Source organism: Chinchilla lanigera, unplaced genomic scaffold (assembly GCF_000276665.1).
Source record: "Chinchilla lanigera isolate Chin_1 unplaced genomic scaffold, ChiLan1.0 scaffold00003, whole genome shotgun sequence".
NCBI classification, from domain to species: domain Eukaryota; kingdom Metazoa; phylum Chordata; class Mammalia; order Rodentia; family Chinchillidae; genus Chinchilla; species Chinchilla lanigera.
The window spans coordinates 17,456,474-17,480,553 of NW_004955404.1; the positions used below are offsets into that span (position 1 = coordinate 17,456,474).

Below are 24,080 nucleotides of genomic sequence, written 5' to 3' on the forward strand. Positions count from 1 at the left end.
TAGTGTTATAAGGAAATTAAAGGAAGTCAAAAACAATTAAAAACTGTCCTCAAGCAATATATATTGTGTTAATGTATCTCCTCCAAAACTAACATTACATATTAATCCCAAAAGTTGCACTCTTAATTTCAGTGCTTTTTAATTCAGTTTAACAATTAACACTCAATCACAATGCTTGGCTTTTTAATTTCCACCCACAATAGCACATTAAACTAATATAAAAAATTCCAGTCAGGTCTTCAGGTAAAACTATGAGATTTATTTATATAATGCACAGATACTCTTAAATGTTGAAGAAAATTAAATTTATCAAATTTACTCTATATTTACTTAGTGTTGGTCTTTGTATATAAATATATTTATATTCATTGTGGTTTTGGGATAATAATCTTGACAAAACTAATGTCAATATTTTTAGTTCATTAAAAATCTGGTTTTCAATGTTAATTAAGATGTGTCTTAGAGACATGTAGATTACATTCATGCCTATTCATGCATTTCAGAACATATTCACTAATGGTTTCATGTTTGGAGGCATTGTGGGAAGGACCGCAAGGCAGTTGTTCTCAAGCTTTATTGGAAATAATGTTTATTTATTATGTTTATTAAATACAAGTTTCTGAGCTCTTCTACTAGAAATAGTACTTCAGTATGTGGGGGTAAAAATATACAGTTTGCATTTTAAATAAGCACAGGGATAATTCCTAAGTAGGTTATATACTCGATGATCAGAAATGGTTCTCTTTGTGTCTGAAAAGATACAAAGACATTTCCCTACTTGCTCTCAAAGATCTTACAACTTATTATGATTATTATATCTCATACACAAATTAAACTGTTGAGTGAGCCATAGGAGCTATTAACAAACATTTTAATGCTGGAGGCAAAAATAAAAACATACCTGAGAAATATATGTCTGGTGAACATACAGGATATTGAAGAAGAACTTTCCTGCATTTTACAGAATTAATTCAAATATTGCAAGTCTAGGAGGACCCAGCATTAATAATAGTAAAAAAGCAGTTCATGGATTTCACATTTATTTTTTAGAACAAGCAGTATTTCATATTTTCTACCTTACTTCTCCTTGGTTTTTTATACACTGTATTTATTTGTGAATTAATTGTCCTGTCTCTTTCCCAGCCCTGTACAGTTGGCTCCATGAAAATCTTAATAGTCCCAGCAGTCAGTCCTCAGGGATGCAATTTTACATACTAGCCTCATTCACAAAGCTTGGCACAAGGCCAAATTAAATCAATGACTCAGTGGTTCCAGGGCTGTTCCCTGAGGGCAGTTTTCACCCAGAGGACAGCTATTTTGCCTATTCTCTGTTCAATATCTCCAAGCATGAATTATTTCATCTAATTATCTATGTGATGATTTTCCTCTGGAATTTGGGAGGAAACAGTAAAACAGATGTTAGTCTCACAGTAAAATATGAATCCATAGAAAATTGTAATAGTCTGATTCCTTTGAAAATTAGCAGGAGGATATTACTGGTTTTCAAGTAATAAATATGTTTACTTTAACTTTACATAGTTAACACCAGCTCTTTTAGATAGCACCCAGACCAAAAACAAAACAAAGCAAAAACAGAATTCATTTGAGAGATAATTTAAAACAGGAACTGATATAAGGACATTTAAATGTAAGTGGAATGAAAAAAGGATGTTGAGGAACATGAATTTAATCAGTACACAAAGTGTCCTTCATTTCTAGGGTCAAAGAAAAGGAAGAAATAGGATAGCCAGATTTTAGGGACGTGGAGGGGAAGCAAAGAGTTGAGGGTGGAGTGGGAGTAAAGCTCTTCTTGAATGATCTTGAGACCTGTAGGTGACACCATCTTGGTGCTGCTCAGATGGCCAATGGAGGCAAAGTTAGCAGGCCCAATTGCCTTTGAGAAGCATAAATTATCTGCTAATCTAAGAGGTAAAATTATGTGCAGGGAGAGGTGATCTCTACTCTGGATATAATGCAGACAGAAGCTGGAAACAGGAAGATACTGCTTCCCTTTCTGCTTTGTTTTTATCTCCTTTTAAGACCTTCTCTTGGCAGAAAAAAACATAAGGGTATAGTAGCTATCAAAAGAATCTGTGAAGTGTAATTTATGGATCTCATGCAATTTGGGATGTTCGTTGAAGAATCTGGGATACGTTGTTTGCATAATTATAAGAAATTCATAAAAGGGTAGGCTTGGCATTGCAATGAATCAGGTGAATAACAAGGTTAAAAACTATAGTAGTCCTTTGATTTGTAAAGTATGTTTCTCATCAAAGATAGAACAATTCAGTGTCATCATTCATGTCACTGAGAAAATTTAATTTGGCGAAAAGCATCTCCATAATTTCAGAAGAACCAAAACTGGCTGTATGACATGATCAAAGACTCAAAGCTATTGTTCAACTCATTGTAAGTGTTTGATAGTGAATTGGCTTTCTCTTCACAAAGATTCAATTCTCTGGCTAATAACATTACATTGTGGCTTAAGGTACCATATCTCAGCAAAGAGCCAGACCATTGGTTTAAAAGTAGTATTTCAATAGGAGCAGGCACCACAGAGCGAGAGCAGTGTGATAAGGGCAGTTCAGGAAAGTGAAGTTGAGACTCTGAAAAGTGGTGGTGAGAACAGAAAAGGGAGAAAATACCTAGAGAAGAGAATACACTTGCAGGAAAGACCATGCACGTGATACACTGTGGAGAGCAAAATAAGTGGATGATCAGAGTACAACCACTGGTATTGGATTTGGAGAATGGGAAGGAGTCATGTATTCACTAAAAAAGGACAACTAAAACTTTGCTTAGGTATGAAAGCTAAGTTTCATTTTAGACTTGTCAGTTGGAGCTGGAGCTAATTATTGATTAAATAGCACTGAACCTTGTATTGTTTGTGCCTTGTTTCTTAAATAAATAGATTTTTCTTTGGAGTTCTTTGCAACTAATTAAATTATTGCTACATTGTGTCCTATAAAATAAAACCCAAACTATCATCTAGGACAATTACATGTATTCTTCTGCAGTGGAAAGACCTATGGGTATTTTTTTCTAGCCTCTTCTCATATTGTCTCCGCGATGGGCATGCCCAGGAAGGATGCATCCATTCTGCTCCACTGCTGGGCCAGTGATATCAGACATACTTGTACTTTTATAAAAGCTCTGGAATGAATTTTACTCCACTTTCTATCTGTGATTCTCTCTGAAAACCTAGCTTAAGTGTAATTTCCAGGATGCCATTCTTGGAAGAATCTCCAGAGAATTGATTATATTCTACTGTTTATTGCTCCTCTATGACTCATATTTTTCCATTTGTATAACTTCACAGTTCAAGATTTACCTATGTATCAATGTCTCCTCCTAGACCTCAAGTACCTTAAAATGATGAAGGTAACATACACAGGTTTAAAAGACATGCCAGAAATTTGTAACTCATACACTGAAAAAATGATATTTGTTAGGAATGTAATGAGATTCTTCAGAGAAATCTAGTATCAAAATCTAAAAGGAGGGCAAAAAGGACAATTCAAGTAATAATAAATACCAAAATAGTAAGTAAACAAAAAGCGATGAGCACGTTCATCAGTAAACAGTGAAATACACATGACTGAGACAGCCTTAAAGCTTCCTTCAACTTGACTAAACTTTAAACATGTGCACTTCTTTCCAAACTAAAAGCCCCTGAGCTTCCTTTTCTTGGAGCAGGTACTTTAGAGAACTTGTTGTTGTAAATTCTTGTTCTGTCCCTTTGGGATATAAATCTCCCAGCTTCTTGCCAGTTTTACAATTCATAACTCTGTTTTTCAAGGACCTCAGAGCCGTCCCTATGAAAAGTAAGATCAAGAGAGTACCCCATCTCCCAACTTTTTTTTTTCAGTTGTTTTTTTTTTAATTTTTTTTTTTTCCCCCGGTACTGGGAATCAAACTCACGACCTTGCATTTGCCAGGCAGGCGATGTGCCGGTGAGCTAAATCCCCAGCCCCCCATCTCCCAAATTCTGTGGCAGGGTAGAGCCTAGTCTTCATCAACACCAGGTAGCAAATGGAGATGATAACCTCATCACAATGATCAAACTTCCCACTAATGCCACCCCAAACTGTTATACTAAGTCACCAGAAGGCTTAAAATTCTCCTGTATTTGATTCAGTGAAATCGAATTCCATTTCTATCCCTATTGTAATGATCTTGAATAATGGCTTTCTTGCCTATTTAATTCTGTTTGCCGTATTTTCTCTGACACACATAAAGCTATGTATTTCCAGTTAGACAGAGAGTTTAGTTAAAATTAAAAAGTCTATAGGTGTGCAATTATGGTAAAAATTCAAAAATAGTTTTTCTTCACAGTTACTACAAATAAAAATTGATACAATTACCGTGAATGCCAATTTTACAACCAGAAATAACACATACTCATATGCATAGAAGAGCTTACTTGTGGGATTATTTGTATTCATTCAAATTGGGAATGGTACATAATACTTTGTGATATATTCATACACCAGTTATAACAGATTATATTTCACTAGCTGAAACATAATTGGGAACCTGTAAATTTTAAACACTGCTGTCTACTACCAAACAACTGTAATGGAGATGGAATTCAGTACTAGTGGGACAAAGATAATGGACATCTTGGAAAGAAAATACAGATAAACATAAGGGTGAGAGACAGCCTGTGTCAAAAAACAGGCTGCCATTTTTCTTAGTACTGGGGATTGAACCCAGGGTCTTCCCACCAAACTATTCTCCAGACCTTTTCATTTTTAATCTTTTTCCAGGTTAATCTTGAACTTGTAATTCTCTTGCCACAGCCTTACAGACTGCTGGGAATGCAGGCATGTACCAGCAGTCCCAGCTTTTTTCTGACTGACTGACTGATTGATGGATTGATTGCACTGGTGATTGAACCCAGATGTGTTCTATCTCTGAACTACATCCCCACTTCCCTTTAAAAATTTTATTTTGAAACAGGCTCTTACTAGGTTTCCAAGGCTGGTCTCAAATCTTAATCCTTCTTCCTCAGTTTTACATGTAGGTATGGAATACAGGTGTGCACCACCACCTTGCCTCACTTCATTTGCCTGTCTGTCTGTCTATCTATCATCTATCTATCTATGTATATTAGCATTGCATGAAAGCAACAGAATATGCAGCTCAGTATCTTTAAAAAGGTATCTCAATAGTCTCTCTCTAAAAATTTTGAAAATTTAAATTAACACAATACTATAAAACAGTAGTCAAGTCAAACCCAAAGTAATCATAAGATATAGTATATTCTGATTTCTGCAAAAAGTGAAAGTACACCAGAAAAACATGTTCAAAAACAGACTGAACACTTAGTATACTACCTCAATGTGAGCTATCAGACAGTAAGAATGCAAGACACCAAATAACATGTCAGAAAATTTTAGGAAAGCAGTTAAAAAGCTCAAGAACAGAAAAGTAATAAAAATTCACTTACAAGTAAATATAACCACCAAGAAATGAAGAACCAAATACATCTCACCAATATTTTAAGGGAAAGTAGGAAGATAAAAGGAAACAAATTTTAACAATCAGAAAGAATTTGTGAAATGTATAGAAAGGAATTTTTAAAATACTGAACCTAAGTAAAGAAAAGTCAACAAATTATAATAGACATTACTATATATGAAAGTCAAGATATCAAATTATTTAAAACTATTACTTAATAAAAGCTCCCTAGAAAAAAATTTGAAATTACATATTAAAAATATGTGTGGTACAACTGAGAATATCATCTCCAAAGTACCAATATAAAAGCACATTCTAATCAAATTACTTTAAGGAAAACCGAAAAAACATCTTTGGATGCTGAAAGGGAGAAAAAATAATGTGACTTACAAAGAGAAGCTAAGTAGATTAGCACGACTCATTTTTTGCCAGCAAGTTTTTGCCAGAATAAAAGCAGAGTTTTGGGAAGAAATGCAGGGAATGAAAACATGCTTCAGCATTCTTGTACCCAGAAAAATTAACTGTCATGTAGAAAGGCCATGAGCCCTTTTCACTATGAAATAATATGAGAAGTGTTTCTACCATGAGACTTTCCTAAAGAACATACTAGACAGATACTGAGACAATAGCTAGGGGTGAGCAGTACATATACAATAACTGGAAGGATAAATAACAGATGGCAGGTATGATAGGTGACCTGATCTCTATCCATCTATCTCTCTATCTATCTATCTATCTATCTATCTATCTATCTATGTATCTATCTATCATCTATCATCTATCGCTATATCTATCTCTATTATAACCATAAAAATGGAAAGAGAATATAAATAGTAAATACAAAAATGTTTAACTAATTTTAGTAATCTCAATATGCCACAGTAATTTTAGTAGTATCATTCTTATTCTGAGAATGTGGCATATTTGATATGCAAGAAGCAAATGAGTAACTATCAAATATTTATTTGTTACCACCTGTGAGAACCATCGATAGCATCCAGATTGTGATCATGAAATCTATTTCCCAATAAAACCAAAGTTAACATAAACATGACTGATCCCAAGTTTGTGACAGGAAATGCACAAGCTGAGTCTGATACATCTTGTTGTACAAGACAGCACAGATTTCAAAGATCATATGATGTGAGACAATCTCAAGTTTGGTAAGGCTAAGAATTAAAATGTGTCCAAAACTGAGTTCTTGACATATGTATCTAAATATATATAAAAGAATATATCGCTTTCTGAGAAAGACAAGGATGGAAACAACTCATTGTCTTGAAAATTGCTTCAATAAAAAGAAAAATTCAAGAATCTGTCCCACTTTCCTTTAAGCCATAACCAAAAAAGGTAAGTGTATTAATCTGCTTCTTGGTACAATATCCAAATATGCAAAGATGAGAAACTTTCAGAAGAGAGATTTATTTGATTCACAGTTTTGGGGCTTACAGGCATGGTACCCATATCAGCCCAGCCCTGATAAAGGTTTCATGGCAAAGGACATCACGTGGGTGAAGGAGAGATCACATGGTCAGGTGGGAAACCAGAGAGGTGTTCCAAGATCAGCTTCTGGTTCTTGCAAGAGCTAACTCAGAGGTCCCACCAGAATTACCTCCATACAGGTACCTCCCAAGGGCAGATCTCCCAGGGAAGTAAGGATCTCCCATTAGGCGCTTCCTCTTGGAAGACCAACCACCTCCCAACATCACCACGATCCAGGCCAGACTCCTAACACATGAACCCTTGAGAGACAAACCATTGCACTTCTGCCAAGGAAGATTTCCAGAGTTAAGGGAGGAAAGGGCATATTGCTAAGAAAGAAACTTTAACTGAGGAAAAAAAGAAACCTTAGCTGAAGAAACAAAAGTTGATCATATGCTTATGAAAATTGCATTTTGACTATCAGGGAAGTAGAAATTAATATGGAATAAAATATTGCTTCAGTTCCATCATATGGACGAATGTATAAAAATAATGAAAATGTTTAAAAAGGTAGAGAATAACAAGAACTCTTAGTTACTTGTGGTGAGAATATGAATTGTTTTGTTTTTGTTTCTTTGAGACAGGGTCTTGCTATTAGTTCAGGCTGGTCTTGAACTTGTTATGTAGCCAAGGATAGCTTCAAACTTGGGACAATCTACCTCCCTCAGCCTCCTGAGTGCTGGGATTATAGGTGTACACCACCATGCCTGGCTTTTGAGTGAGAATATAAATTGGTATGATCACTTTATAAACCAGTTTGATCTTCCCAGGAAAGAAGAACATATGCATGCTTTGCTTGGTAATACTGCCTGCTACTTCTAAGATAGAGATCAGGAGCTTTTTCACATATACACGTTCAAGAATTTTTTTAAACAGGATTGTTCACAACATTCAAAAACATATCAATGTTTATATCCATTAGCAATAAATAAGTGAGCATACACAGTCATAAATTACAACGTTATAATTTGTTTTTCAAACAATGATTACAGCTATATTTATTAGGTTGGACAGACCTCACCATATTGTTTGGCAAAAAAAGTACACAAAATAACAGCCCAGGCTGTAGGATTTGATTAAGAGCAAGTTCAAAAAGCAGGCAAACCAAATGATGTGCTTTTTATGGATATACATATTTGTGGCTAAAACTATGATTTTTACAAAACTGCTTATCATGGTAAACTTTGTGAATCTGAGCGTGTTTGGAGAAGGGTGTGCAGGAAAATTAAAATATTGTATTTCTGGGGTTAGGTAGAAGGGCAAGCTACAAATATATTTTATTATTTTTCTTAAACTGTGTGGGTATATAACTCTATTTTCTATATCTAGCCCTACTACTAGCAGTACATTTACCCCTATCATGGTATCAGTACTTCCACCTTCATGTAATATTCAGGTAATTATTACAACTTCCTCCAGATATCAAATAATTCCTTTCCATCTTGTCAGCTCATGGCAGCATTGAAAAAAAATATTTTTCTATACTTCATCCAACACTTTGTTTCAGTAGGTGGAGGTGTGAGATGGGGATTTTTGTAACACTATTCATTAACACTGTCCATTAAGAATTTAAACTTCATAATATTAAGATTTGGAAGAGCTGTCATTTTCTAGGTCTTAAAATCATCAAAATGAAAGGAATTAAGACACAAGGAATTACTTGTACAAAATATTGATAATGTATCTGTGCAAGATATACTTAATTTTATTATATACATTTATTTTTGTAATCAGTTTATTATTGTTATGGTTGATACATTGTGTCAACTTGGGGAATCTAGAGGTTTGGCTAAGTGACTCAGCAGAAAGCCAGGGTGATTACTTTGTATACATCCTGAGCCTGTGGAAGAGGAGGGCATGGAGAGTATGTGAGAGCTGCACGCCCCCTTGGATGGGGGTAGCCTGTTTACAAAGTAAGGGAGGGAAAGAGACTGCCTGCGCCATTCCTCCCTTTTGCTCTGGCTGCTTTGCTTTTCGGCTGCCATTCCCCCCTTTGCTCGTGTTGCTTTGCTACCTTCTGCCTCGGAGCCAGCCGAGTATGGACTGAAACCTCCACAAACTGTAAGCTAAATAAACCTTTCCTTCCTTAATTTTGGGCATTGGGCATTTTGTCTCAGCAACGAGAGAAAAGTAACCAAGACAATTATATTGCTTTGTAGTAAAAAGAAATGTTCACCTACACAAAATAATGCAACAAAACTTCAATTTTTTTCTCCTTGTGTGCTCTTCACTCTTGTATTCAAAAATCATTATGCTATTTTCCACATTATTAGTCTTCTAATATTTTTTCAACTAATTTTAATAACTTTGCTTCCCTCATGATGTTTGCTTTGTTCATGCTGTTCTTCCCAGGATACCTTTTCCTCCCTATTTTAAATTGCTGAAAGCAAAGCAGAAGTCCACCCTCCCAGAGGCAATTTTCTTACAAATACTGCAGTCAACTGTTTGCCTCCAAATTGCTCTTGCTCTGTCCACTCCACGAAGTATTTGATGATTTCTCCATTTGCATAGTCTCGCTCTTCTCTCAGTACAAATAAATCCTGCTTAGTGAATTTCCTCCTGGCCTTTAATATGATCTAGGGGGTTAGGAAGGATACTTCTTCAGTGTTCATCACAAACTAGAGGACTTGGTAAGTGGAAAACATTTCTGCTGAAATACCAGAGGTAATCTTTCAAAATGGAAGAAACAGGCATAACCTGAGGGCTTTAGATCCTGAGAAAAGATACAAGTGGCTGCCTTGAAGTTTGGAAGTAAACCCAAAGAGACAGGTATCAAATAGACAGATACAAAAATTTGTGAAAGACCACTATTACTAATTCAAATGTGGTCACTGCTAATGCCCTCATTTATATGATTATTTTGCAATGTTAATGCACAGAATTGCAAAAATCTCCTGTTGCTTTAATAGAGATTTACTTTGGAAATATCAAGAAAGACTGTGATAAACAAGGGTGTGAAATTTCGTTCTTCACTGTGTGATCCTTGGACTGCAAACAGTATAAGCTAGCATATGGAAGAAATGTCCCACCTCAGATCTATGCATTATGCTTTAACATTTTTACAAAAGACTCCAATAACTTGTATACATAAGAAAGTTTGAGAGGCTCTGGGAACAGAATGTACCTTCTTTATTTCTTTTACTTAATTATCTCTAATGAATAATTAATTATTTCATCAATAACTGCTATGAAAATTACTCTTTCTACATAGAGGTAAAGAAGTCATTCACGAGTCAAAGACAGACAACTTGCTTGTACATGACATATTTTATCAATTAATCCTGAGGAAAAGTACTGAAATTTTAATAACCACGATGTTCATCTGCAACAGGATGACAAAGAATATGTGTTTCTTTCTGCTTTTGTTGACAGTTACATGACATGGATCAAATCGTGATAAAATTTATCAGAGGATATTTTCTTGAATTTTAGTTTTTCCTTCCACTGTTAACCATACAATCCCTTCTAGCCTTATGGCATTCAAAAAGATCCTAACTTCTTTGTTCTATGTCCTCTGGGACATGGCACAGATTTAGCCATGAGACATTACAGAGTAGCTGGTTGATCTGAGATGGAAGCTAGGAGGCTTCTGAAAGCTGTAATTAATGAGCCCTCCCTTTTCACCTCAGTGATTTAACATCAGTCTGAGCCAGTGGAATGAAAGTCATTACTTAGGCATTCAAAGACAAACTCTTTTATTAAAACTCAGTTCTATTATTTAACCCAATGACTACAATATATAACTTTTTAAGAGGATGAAAGGTGATTTTAGGTGATTCATTAGGTATCAACATTTCATAGTACACAATCTTGTTAACAAAACAGCAAGCAGATAGGATGAGTCTCATTTATAAGCCAAAATGGAAATGTATAATCAGAATAATATTCATAGTGATCACATATTACTTAAAATATATTTACCTTAGACATATATTTTAGTTCCCTTTAGGATAATTTTCATCATTTCTGTATAAAGTGAACTAGTTAGTAATTTCAAAGTGTTTACAATTTTGAACATTGAACAAGATTAGAAAATGTGAATTTTGCTATGGTTTTAATCAAAGGTTTTATCTGATCCTTCAGTAGTAGACACTTGCAAAATGTAGATCAAAGTACAGAGCTATTATTCAAGACATTTGATGTGTTATAAAAATTGTAAACTATATAACCCTACAAAGATGATTTACTTTTATAAATGGATAAAATAAGTATATGATGAGATATTTAGTAACTTTGACTACATTTTTCTTATTTTTGTAATAATTTATGAATAGGCTAATATTCAACACTTTGCAAAGTTTAATATATTTTATTTTAATTAAATTTGTTGATACTCTAATTTTTTAATAAGTACATAAACTCTTAAAATGCATACTTGGAACTATTTTAATGACATATAAATCTTAAAATTTACTCCCTGAAACAAATTATATTAGAAAAGAAAATTCATCAACTAGACAATGAAAATTATGTGAAATAATTCCTACAATGTAAATAAATAGTTTTACTAGCTCTGGAAAGAAAAATAAAGTTGCATCTTTTGAACTTTCCCTACCTCTTTGCCTGCTTAAGATTTTGAACCAAAGGTGATTGAAAAAGGGCCATTTTTATTTTCCTGTGCACGTGGAGTACAATACTGTCCTCTAAGGTCACTCTTAGTGCCATGATGTAGATTAATATTTTAGAGGCTGATATAAGGTTACTGAGTGAGAGATCCAAAACACAATATAAAAATACTTCTATTCATTTTCTGTTACAAAAGATCAACCAAAAATTCTTTCCAGATCTGGAAAGTTAATGTTACAGTGTTATCATCTTACTCCTTTAAAATTAATTGTATTTAGTCAACTTTTTCTGTTATTAGAAGCCTGTCTTGAGATATCACTGTGACAAATGCTTTATACACTAGATAAAGCTGTCAGTGGCAGCGTACCTTACTCTGATTGTTATTGTTCCTGAGTGGGAAGACTGGGGAACAAGAGGAAGTTGTAAAGAGAGATGAGAAAGAGCTTGAGATGTGAATTTGGGGTCCTTCAAATATTTAGAATTTGGGATGTGGATAGCGTCCAAGGAGAGTAATGACATCTCATGAAACAAGAAGAAAAGAAATAGCTAAACAGTCCTGAAAAATGATGCTGAGTGAGCATCTGGGCAGGAGGGCCTGGGCATCAGAACATTGCAGTGAGACTCTGAATGGTCCACTCTAGCAGAACATGTATCATGACCGTCCCCTGGAAACTTGGATGCCAGACTACAGAAAATATCATTGGCATAAATAACAAGTAAAGTTTGATGCTATTTACAGGTTTTTAAATGAAAATACAATTTTCTTGTAATTCTAAACACTACATAATACTGCATAAGCAATATATAAGTAGTCTATTGTATATATAATAGAGCTTAGTTATAAATAATACAGACCTTAATGTGTCAACAGATTTGGAGATGAAACTATCATTCTACTTTTTAAAATAAATTCCTTATATCTAGATCACCATGTCATCAAATTCATTTTCCCTGAGATTATTACCTGAGTCACCTTCTCCAAATGAATTCGCTCCTGGGTGATATACTTTTTACAAAGAGATTTTGCATTGTAAGTCATAATTTTTGCTTGAAAATTTTAACCAATGCTATTATAGATTTTCAAAGTTATACAAGGAATAGTTTTCCTATAGTCTGTCCTTAGAACTCTGGTTTGGATTGTCAACATTTGGAGCTGTCAGGATTTAGAGGGATTAGAAGAGTGGCAATGTTGCTGAGGTGCTGATTTTAGTGATAGCAGGTTTATTCCCATGCCTAAAGAAAGAGGGCTTGTGTTTTGCACTGGCGTTTTGACTGTGTGGATGAGCCACTGTGTTAGAAGGGCAGGTGCAGTGGGGTGGGGAGGGAGATGCAAAAGTCCCAGTTAAGGGTAAAATATCCATTTCTATGGAAGAGGCCTAATTTAGTATAATAAAAATGTAGCAAACATTTCCCTAATACTGCGATTTTTAAATCACTCTACTGACACATAAGCATACTCTGTTTCTTAACTGAAAACTCTTACAGCATAGATGGCCTCTTTCTATAAGAAGTTCATCAGTGAACATTTAGTAATAGCCTACAAGGAGGATTACAAGTAGGGATAGTTTTTAAAAACCTTAAAATATTAAATAATTTGATATTATTTGTGGTAAAAATGACATCTAAAAGATATATAAATAGTTTGATGGTAAAACTTGGCATATTGAAATGTATTCCCTCTTGTGCTGTCTGAAGTAAACAAGAATAAAAACTGAAACAAAACATAATCTCAAGTGTACTTAGGAAAGTATGAATTATTATACATTTGCATAATTGGAAAAGAAACATTTCATTTACAAATATAACAATAGTGTTATTCCTTATACAACTATAAAACTTTATTTAATCTTTTTGAGGTAATAATTAACTGTGTTATACTTCTACTCATATTATATTTTCTGAAGAATAAATATAAATGTATGGAAGGATAAAAGTATGCACCAAGCTTTTTTTTTGGTACCGGGAATTGAACTTAGGACCTTGTGCTTGCCAGGCAGGCACTTGTGCTTCTGAGCTATACCCCCGGCCCAAGGTGCTAAGCTTTTAACACAAATCACACCTTAGTTAATTCTGTAGAGTGTAATATTTTAAGTCATTAAGACCATCCAACACTATGTTTAATTGGTTTTACCAATGTATCAAACGAATCAAAAAGACAAAATATTATAGTGAGTTTTTAAAAATAGAAATGTGACCTACACTTGGATACTTTCCTTATCCCTCTTTATTTCAGCATGCTATCTGCAGTGGTTTCCTAACCACTTATTAAAAATTGAAAGGCAGTAGCTATAAACTCTCAGAAACATATTAAGCAGCCCACTTCAAGCAAGGTGTTGTGGATTTTTTTTCATGTTAGACTGAAGTTGCTGAAAATCATCTATGTCTTAATCTACTGAGTTCTGAAGGGTGATTGTCTGTACCATACCTGTCCATTTCAGCAGTAATTGAAAACACGGTTTTGAAGTAAAAAAAAAAATTCATCCCTGCCACCGTGACAAGCATAGTTTTATGAGAAAATCGTAGCTGAATATCCTTCACTGTCTTTACTTCCTTCATGAAACAAACCAAAAGAGGTGTCTATGATAAATCCTTGAGCTTAAGTAACTTCAAAAAGCAAAAAAACCTATAAAGATGTCAATTCTATACTCCACAAACGCACAAGAAAAAATACACATATTATAGATAAAATTTCAACTGTGCAATAGTTTTGCAATGATTTCATTGTCTCAAAATGCTGCCAGCATTTAAATGACAATGAAAGTATAGTACATATCAGTATTCTAGATATGATAAGAATGAGAGATTATTGAATTCAATATTATAATAATAGATAGTGTCTTCATTCTTTAATACAGTAGAAAACACCTAACCCAGTAAGAGTAAGAGTAATTTTGTTCTAGTGAAAACCTTTTATTTTCATTTTCTTCTACCGTTGTTTTCCCCTAAACATCCCAAGGAAACAAGGCAAGAACAATCTGGTAACTATATTAATGTCAATTACAAGAGTACCTATCCTTATCCTCATCTGTAAGAGTAAAAGGTATTTAATTTGAAGAAACAACTTAGTAACCCTTTTTCCAAATGTTTCTCCAGTATACTAACTCTTATCTATTTACTATCTATGTTAAAATATATTACTATATCTAACAGGAAAATATATTTCTATGTTGTCTTCTATTCATTTTATTTAAATATTTATTTATGTATTTTTGTAGTAATAGTAGAGATTGAAGCCTGAGACCTCTGTCTCTGAGCTGTGTCCCCAAACTGTTCTTAACAATTATTTTGAGACAGAATCTCACTAAGTTGCTCAGGCTGGCCTCAGATTTGCAATCTTCCTGCCTCAGTCTTCCTAATAACTGGGATTACAGATATGTACCATGGTACCTCTATGGGCTTCTATCTCTTTCATCAATATATTCAGCTTATTAAACTAGGTCTTACATCTTTGAAGGAATGGGAAATTTATGCTTGAAGTCTTTCTACTGTTAACTCACTGCAAGAGAACTAAAAAGTAAATGAATTTTTATTTTTCCAAAAGGCCTATCCCACAGGTATAAAGTACCCCTGTGTGACTTAGAGGGTACCAGGCCAAACGAAGTAGAGTTGTGTATGTCCTTGATACTTTGGCTTCACCCTTTGATTGGATCAGAGCTAAATGAACAACTGAATACCAGGCGCTGTCAGTGTATTAACTCTGACATTCCTTTCTCACTTGATCACTTTGTAAATGCATACTCATAAGCATGGAAGACATAGAGCCTATATAGTTTTCATCTTGTCACCAGAAAGGAAATCCATTCGTTCTTTTCCTTCTCTTTTTTGTTATTTGTAAGTGACCAAAATACCAGTAATGCTTGAAATGTTTTCAAATCCGTACAATTAAAACAAAGTGAATGTTTGATGAAATTTTTGGAAAGTGCAAATTCATGAATTAAATCCAAGCAGTTTTCACAATAACTAACCATATATTTATCAAACTTTTGTACTTTAATGAACAACCAGTAAGGTTTTACATAATGACACCATACTATAAAAGTTGCTCTATTTGATTAGCTAGTAGTACTTATTCACCCTGTTTTACATTATTTATCAATATATATCTAATAGACATTATTTCTTAAGAATTAGCCCTGTGTTAAACTTTTATAATTCTCTGAACTGGTGACACATCATTGATTTTTCATGAGAAAGCGTCACTTTTAGAAACTGCCATTAGTTTAAAATAAACAAAACCCCCAAGAATGCATGTCCTAAATAACTAAAAACCGGCTCAATTTCCTTTCCAATTTCTCTTCTCTGCTTCTGAATTCATTGCCATTTGCAAGTGACGAAAATACCAGCACTTTCCACTTATCGTCATAATTATGCCGAAGTATATTTCAAAACAAATTCTTTTGAATGGTATTAAAATCATCCACTTACAGCGTGAGATTTTCACCGTCCTCTTGACTTCTCCACTGCCAGATCCCTCACACCCGTCTTCATCGTCGCAGTCCCCGCTGACCTGCTCCGCCACTCCGCCTCCACTGCCCAACGCAGGAAGCTCCCACTTGTCAGGCTTGGGCGACCTCCCTTGTAACAACTAAATGTGGACACCAAGAAATATTGTTGACGGCTGATTCAGATCTTCTAAGAACTCTACTCAAAAACTTACGTCAGAAATTACAATTATCCTCTTTCATGGATCCACTCCCTTAATGCATACACCTAACCCAATCAAAACTTCACGATATGAAAAACAACTGAAATAATAAATAATGGGGAACATTTTGTAGTCATAAAGAGTTACAGTCTTTCTATTAATCCCATCATAAGGCTTTGAAAAGCAAATAAAATCAGGCCTTCTTTCTTATGATAGTTTGGAAATCTTGATTCATAATAAGCAATGTTGAAGCATTTCTTTTGAAAACCAATAGTCCAGAATTTCTCAAAAATATCTTTCCAGAAAAAAATTCTATCAAAAGAATCTAGAATTTTGGACATATACTTTTATAGCTTCATTTAAACTATCTCAGGTCAAATATACAGTCCAATACACCTGGCACATAACTGAATATTGGAACAAATTATATAGGCCCTCCTTGCATTTTTGCAAATTATACTAGAAATTTAACTAATTCCTCAGTCATGGTTCTTATCATTTCATTTACATTTATGAGTAAAATAGAAGAGCTACTCGTCCCACACATCATAGGGATGCTGGTAATATTTTAATAATATTTGAAATATGTGAACTGCTTTCCAAAAAGGTGATGTTATGAATAATAGAATATTTTACTGAAAGCTAAGTCTGAATAAAATAACCCAAATTGTGACAGGTACTCCTCTAAGGCAGTTTTGGTGAATGCATGACCAAGCATAATGACTGCAGGTTATTGCTATATTATGAATGAAATCTAGCCTGTTGCTTATTTAATGGATATTTAAATTCTCATGGTGCTTTATGAAAGATTTAGGTTTGACACTTTTGCAACTTTTCAAAAAATAGTTTCAGTTTGCAGATGGTAATTAAATATACAACCCAAAGGTAGCATTTCATATTGAAAAGCACAGAGTGAAATAACCTCAGTACATCTAAGACAAACTCATTTGTCATTTTAATAGTACTTGGATCAAGCAACTGAACTTGGAAATTCATAAATTTCAAAATTAAAAAAAATTAGGTCACAAACTCTGAAATATTATAATTTTTTTAAATTTTGTTTTAACAAATCCAAATAGTAAAGCAATTTGACAAAAAGTTTTCAATTTTTATTTTTTTTACCAGCACTTCTCATACATGCTAATAGGTGTTAAATTTAGATGAAGTGTTCTTTCAAGGTTATATGAATTTAATAAATGTATGTTACACAATGTGTCTTCACTGTGTTTCACATAGTGATATGCATGGTACTTCTACAAAGTAAGAACAGGTCTGTGGTGATGAGGAAACACCAGTATGTACCAGCCATATAAAAATTCTAATCTGAGAACAGGAGAGTAAAAGCAAATGGATTTATTTTGTACTTTTTTATTTGTTACTTTGAAATATGCCATTTAACAAGTATTTAGTAAAATCAAAAATAGTTTGCATTCCAAAGTTCAACACAGATCTGAATCCTAATTCTGACACATACTAACTGTGAGACAGAGGTATTAATTAAGTTATTGAATAACTGGATTCCTTCACATCTAAAGGAAGAACAATAATTTTTGCATTTCATTGCTCAAATTCTGAGAAAAACATATGTGCTTTACAAAATGTGCCAGGGAATTAAAATTTAATACATTTGATTATTAATTTCCACTTTATTAAATATTCCATTACAATATTTTAAACACTCAGAACACATTAGCTGAAAGAAGTATTTCATAAATAGTCCATTTACATGACTTACATTGAAAATATTCAAAATATATTCTGACAAGTACAGCAATTGTAAACTCTGGTGATGTGTTGTTCCCTTTTTGACCCTAACATCCTTTTCCAATATTTTCCCATAGCAACTTTTTTTTCCCTTTATTTCTCTAAGAATTCTTCAAGTATTTTACTGGGATATTGGCCAGGACACAGATGGAATCCCAAGGACAACATCAACAATGTGTAAATCATGAAGATCCAATCCAAAGAATTTGAACTCAAACATACAAATGGAAAGGTACTCCATGTAAAATGAAACTTCCTGTTTTAAGAAATTCATCTTGGTTTAAAGGGATTGAACATACTCACTTTTAGTGACTAGTAAAAAGAATAGAGAATATTTAGAAAAACTCCCATTTTCTACATTTTTCTATCACTTTGAGACATTCTAGGACCTATCTAAGGTACATGAACTCAAGTTGTTAAGAAACAGAACTATGAAACTGTACTGTAATATAATAAAATTATCTGTGCTGAGCAGATTTGAAAAATGGACCTTAAGACTTCCCACTCTAATCCCTAGGGCTGTGAATATGATATTACCTTTATGACTACTGCCTTACCTAGAAAAGGTATTTTGTAAATGTAACTCATGTCATTCCTAGGTGATTTGGTGTTTACTGTAAGTCAGACTGCTTAGGTGGATTAAAAAAATCACACCTATTCCTTAAAAAAAAAAAAAAAAATTCTCTACCGGTAGAGTCAGGGCATTCAAAGCAAAAGGTCTTTGTTGGGTGCAGGGGATCAATCTGCCCACCTTGAAGGTGTAAGCTGGTTTGTCTTGTGGCAAAGAGTTGGGCTATACGTGACCACTAGGCTCCAAGAAGAGGATGATCTTCCTTCCACCCAGAGAAGAACTCAGGACCTCCTAGAAGCAAATGCTCCCTCAGAGCTCTAACTTGTGTCAAGTGTGGCTGACAACTGCATTTCAGCCTTGTGAAACTGTGAACAATGAGCCCACCCAGATATCTGATCTATGAAACTCCAGGGTAATAGATGGATGCTGTCTCGAGCTGATAAATGTGTGATCATTTGCTATGCAGCAAGAGAAAAATAATAGACTCTAACTCCCAGTTGGTGTACACTTATGTCTTGGAAATTTGTTTTGATATCTTTTGATTTTATAGCACATTCTTTGGAACAAGAGGTCAAAACATTCATAAGATAACACCCCTATCCATAAGATAGTACCTCTGGAAACAAACTCTGATATTTCATCTCTGCCTCAGTTTTCATTTTCTCTGGCTCTTTAAAAGACTTTCACTGTTTTCCTTGTCTCTGAGCAAGACATAATCATCGTTTCCAATGATCAACTCATCTAAATACAGTCTGCCAAAAAATGTGTATATCAGGAAAAGAAAAACTTATATAAATATGTAATAGTAAATTTATTGAGACAGCATGAGTTAATGCAAATAATCTTTGGTCTCTACAATTACAAGAGGCGCTCAGGGGTGGCCATTAGTGTTAGGAAATTTATTAGTACAGTGAACTGCTGAAGTGCATGTATTTCTTTTGGTGGACACTGAATGTGTAGCATCCCAACTGACCCATGAGTCAAGGTCTCCAACAATCCCCTCTCTTTGGTAGAGTCAATATCTCCCTGTCCTTAGCAAGGAAAGTCTTTTTTATATATTTTATTTGCTAATTTCAAAATTATTATAGGTCAAGAAATACAATTAATATTTATATTTTCATTCTCCTTCTCATAATTGAAATAAATACAGTTTTGCAAAAATTCCCGGTAGATTTCTAATCACCCATTTCAATGGGCTTTTCATAATAAGATGATTATTCCTCGTCTCTCTGTTTTTTGTACTAAACTATTCTTGACCTCTCCTTAGTCTGATCATCTTTCTCCCCCACTTCACAAAAAATAATAAACGTGTTTCAGTGAAGAGTATAAGTCCTCTTCATCTCAGCCTCTCTCAGAAAGTCAATCTGTTAGAATGCATCTACCTATCCTCGCACCTGTGCACAAATTACACACTGTTCTTTATCTGCAGCTGTTTTTGTACTCCTTAGTTCATCTGTAAGTGGCAACTGGAGGTGAGGATACACTCTCTCATTTTCTGTCCTACAATGAAGTTCTTTGTCTCAAGTATTCCTAAGTCATTATAACCTATCTTTGCAAATCCCCTACTGCAAAGGTCATTATTCTCTCCTAAGCATTATCACCTTATTATTCCCCCAAATCAGTACTTTCATCACATTATTTATCAGCTATAACACTCCTTGAAATGCTTTACAGTCAAAAACTACTGGTTCCCAACATGTATCTGCAGGGAGAAGTTCCCAAACAGAGGAGTCTCAGGAGGAGTGGTACAACATGGTAAATGGGGATGCACACTATGGCCTCTTCTTGGTTTCTTTAAAGTTTCATAGGAAATCTAACAGCAAACAATCTTGTCATGTTAGGAGTCACCTCACATTTTCCAAATATTCATAAGCAAACTGCCTGTCTTCCCTCATTCCATACATACTAATAGACTTTTAGAAATGAGGCTGAGAGAAAAATTTGATGGTGGCCTGGCAGTCGATTTCTTATTTAGCATACTGCTTTGAGTTTTTAAAATTTACATTTGGCCGGGGATATAGTTCAGTGGCACAAGTTCCTGCCTTGCAATTCCTATGTACCGAGTTTTTTTACCAGAAACAAAAAAAAAAAAAAAAAAAACCCACAAAAATGAATAAATAAAAGTTATATCTGCATACAGTTCCTCAGCACCAAAATTCTGCTAGAGAGTAGAATTCTTACAGACTATATGATTTTACGCATCTATAATTTCATTTGTGTTTATTTTGTAGTGGCATAAATTTCAGTTATTGTTTTTCCTCTCACTGAAAATAACACATCCTCTTTTTTTAACTTACCCTGTAATATCTAGTTTTAAGTTCAAACTCAAATATTTCTTTTTCTACCCCAAACATATTTTAAGATCATTTTAATTCTATACCATTGATTGGCACTTAATCAACTTTCTTAAACAAATTCACATCTTTTGGATTAAAGTAAGTTTCTCAGAGTTGAGAACAGGATTTAATTAGTCTTATACCATTTTCAATCCTGACTAGAATGCTTATCACAAGGTAGATGCTAAATATACGTATGTTAATTCATTTATTTGAGGTTTGAAAATAATTTATTGAGCTCATCCTGTCTTAAATGCCCTCTATATATAATTTAGTGAAGTCCTTTCAATTTTACTGAAACGATCAGAAAGCAAGATGCTTTAAAATAACTTTGGATTCACATTTATTGACCACCAGATTGGTAGATTCTCTCATCCATTCAGTGGCATTGAGTGCTGTGAAGGTTTAGATATAAAATGTTCCCCCAAAGTCATGTATTCAGAGTCGGGGCATTCAAAAGTAATTGGAATATGGGGGCTCTTACTTCATCAGTAGTTTAATACATTGAAGATGGTATAATTTGATGACATTATTGAGAGATAGTGTAACTTAGGAGGTAAGCTGTAGTTGAGGGCACTGGGTCATACAGGTGTGACTGGGGACTTTGCCTTGTCCTTGGTCCTGTCCTCTCTAGCTCTCTTTCTCTGCTTCCTGGATGCAACAAGGTGAGGATATTTCTTCCACTGTGCCTTCCACCAAGATGTTCTGTCACAACCCAAACCTGGAGTAATGGAACCAGCTGACCATGGACTTAAATCACTAAAACCATGAGCCGAAATAAACCTGTCCTCCTTCAAGTTGTTTATCTCAGGTATTTTATCATGTGGAAGGAAATCTGACTAAAACAAGTACCTTCAACATAACAGGTATTTGAAGGCTAAATATATGTGTGAAAAGGGAAGAAACATCCTTGCTTTTAAAAATACTTATCACATACTTTAGTAAAATGATAGCATTATGAATATTCAGTAAGACAAAGTTAAAGTAAATGAAATAATCTGGAAATTGGTAAAGAGTAAAAATGGTCCAAAATCTTCATTTTCTGATCATGATGAATTGTGTTTCTTTGTAATCTTTAATAATAAATAATTTTAAACAGTCATTCCATATCACCTGGAGACTAAACTTGTTCAAAAATAATTAACAAAATATTTCTTTATTTTAGGGTGTTTTGAGACAGGGTTTTACTATATAGTTTAGGCTGGAATTGAATTCATTATGCAGCCCTGGCTGGCCTCAAATTTGCAGTGATCCTCCTACCTCGATGTCCTAGGTGCTGGTACTACAGGGATGTGGCACCACGCCTGCCAAAATATTTCCTTATGAAATGGAATATAGAAATATTTTCAAATATTGACCTGTACAAAAAGTCCGTTTTTTCTCAAGTTAGAGGGGGACCTTCACTTCATGATTTGGGCCACAGGGAGTGAAATCCTCCCCTGTTCTCCTGCAGAATGGAATCCTTCCATTCCTCTCTTCTTCCTATCTCAAAAATAGTATGCACATACCAGCTGGTATGGTTTAGCTCTAACATGTCTCCCAGTAGGCTCCTGTGTTCAAAGGTGGGGCTTGGGGAATGTAATTATACTATCAGGCATTAACTATACTCAGCTGAATGTGCTGTTAGGCGGTCAGATGGGTTGTTAGAGCAGTCAGATGGGTTGGAGGAAGTAGGTCCCTGAAGGCTTTCCTTTACAGGGTCTGTGTTTTCTGACGCTTTCCTCTCTCGGTGTCTTCTTCCTGGCTGGTATGGGGTGAGCAGCACGTCTGGCCATGCCCTTCAGTATACCCCTGCTCCAGCATGGGACTAAAAACATGGAGTCAGCTGACCATGGGTTGGAACCTCTAAAACTATAAGCCAAGATAATATTTTCTCCTTTAAGGTATGCATGTCAGGTATTTTACTCAACACATAAAAATCTCACTGCTACACCCACACACTGCTATGTTGTCTTCACCTTCATGAGAAAGCACTAGTTCATATCCTACCCTTAAACCATCTTTGGGGAAAAAAAAAACCCCTATTTTCCATCAAAAAAGAACCGCCCAAATAAATGTGTAATAAAATAAGTTTCGTAAATGACGCATGAAATTAGTCATATTATGACTACACACACTCATGTCGCAAACTGTAATAAATCTTCATATTTACTGCATACACAAATAGATATTCCACACAATCATTAAATATATGTTATAAAGATCCAAATAAATTTGACATTATTTCTCTGGGCTTATATTCTCTGAACCCATAAAATGAGATAGGACTATCTATTTTGGTTTTCTGAGTACTGTTTAGGTTACATAATGTAAAGTGCTAGCATATTCTAAGTGCTCAGTGATGGGTAGTCTATTTTGTCACTATTATCATTATAACTGGTAGAAACTGATACTGCCTTTTTTTTTTTTTTTTATCCCCCCGGTACCAGGAACCGAACTCACGACGTTGTGCTTGCCAGGCAGGCGCTTTGCCGCTGAGCTAAATCCCCAGCCCCAATACTGCCTTCTCACTTGTTCTTTTGCTAACTTCTGGACACAGGCTTCTGGAATTAGGAATCTTCCAGATTCTGCCTATCCTGTCTTTGAAGGAAGGAACCTATATTGGAATAAAAATCCCTATCTACAGCCCATAGTCCCCCAACTCTATTATCTTAGTTTATCCAAATAAAAATTGATGGCATTTTAAAATTTTAACCTATTCTCTGTCCTGGAGGGTAGAAAGTCAATCAATACATACATATTTATAGAACAATTAGAAGAGAGAAAAGGACATGATTTTGAGCATCAGCCACACATTAATTGTGTGCCCTAGGCAAATCACTTAAGCCTATTTAAACTCATTGTAGTCTATTGAATAATAATGCAGGGGAAAGCACTTTATACACTATAAAGCACCATACTCATGTATGTTTACCAGCAGGGCACTGCATCCATAAAACTGAGAAAACAATAGAGGACAGAGTGAAAAAAAATGCAACAACCTCTCAGAATATTCTCCTTTACTCAATGCCATGCATTTTGTGAAGGCAGCTGATTAGCTGAAAATAGTCAGTTTTGATGACTGAGGCTTCCTGCTTATGTTTAATTGGTGTAGGAAGCTCATTAGGGACGCTGTCTTGGAGGATGAGTTTGGTAGATAGAATATCTGATGACTCTAAAGCAAACGTAGTTTTTTCAGCTGCTGAATTAATCTCTCAATAGACTCCATTTGGTTTTACTAACTGTCTGGCAATATCCCATAGTTTCTGTGGCC

General features: G+C 34.6%; 1 protein-coding gene across 1 annotated transcript in view; it reads right to left on the minus strand.

Annotated features, from left to right (window-relative positions):
• Nucleotides 1-24,080, minus strand: part of Gpc5 (glypican 5) — a 1,267,099-nt gene that overhangs the window by 632,108 nt on the left and 610,911 nt on the right. Inside the window, exon 7 of the mRNA XM_005374117.1 lies at nt 15,937-16,096. Within this exon, the coding sequence (XP_005374174.1) occupies nt 15,937-16,096 (160 nt within the window). The remainder of the gene's footprint in view (nt 1-15,936; nt 16,097-24,080) is intronic.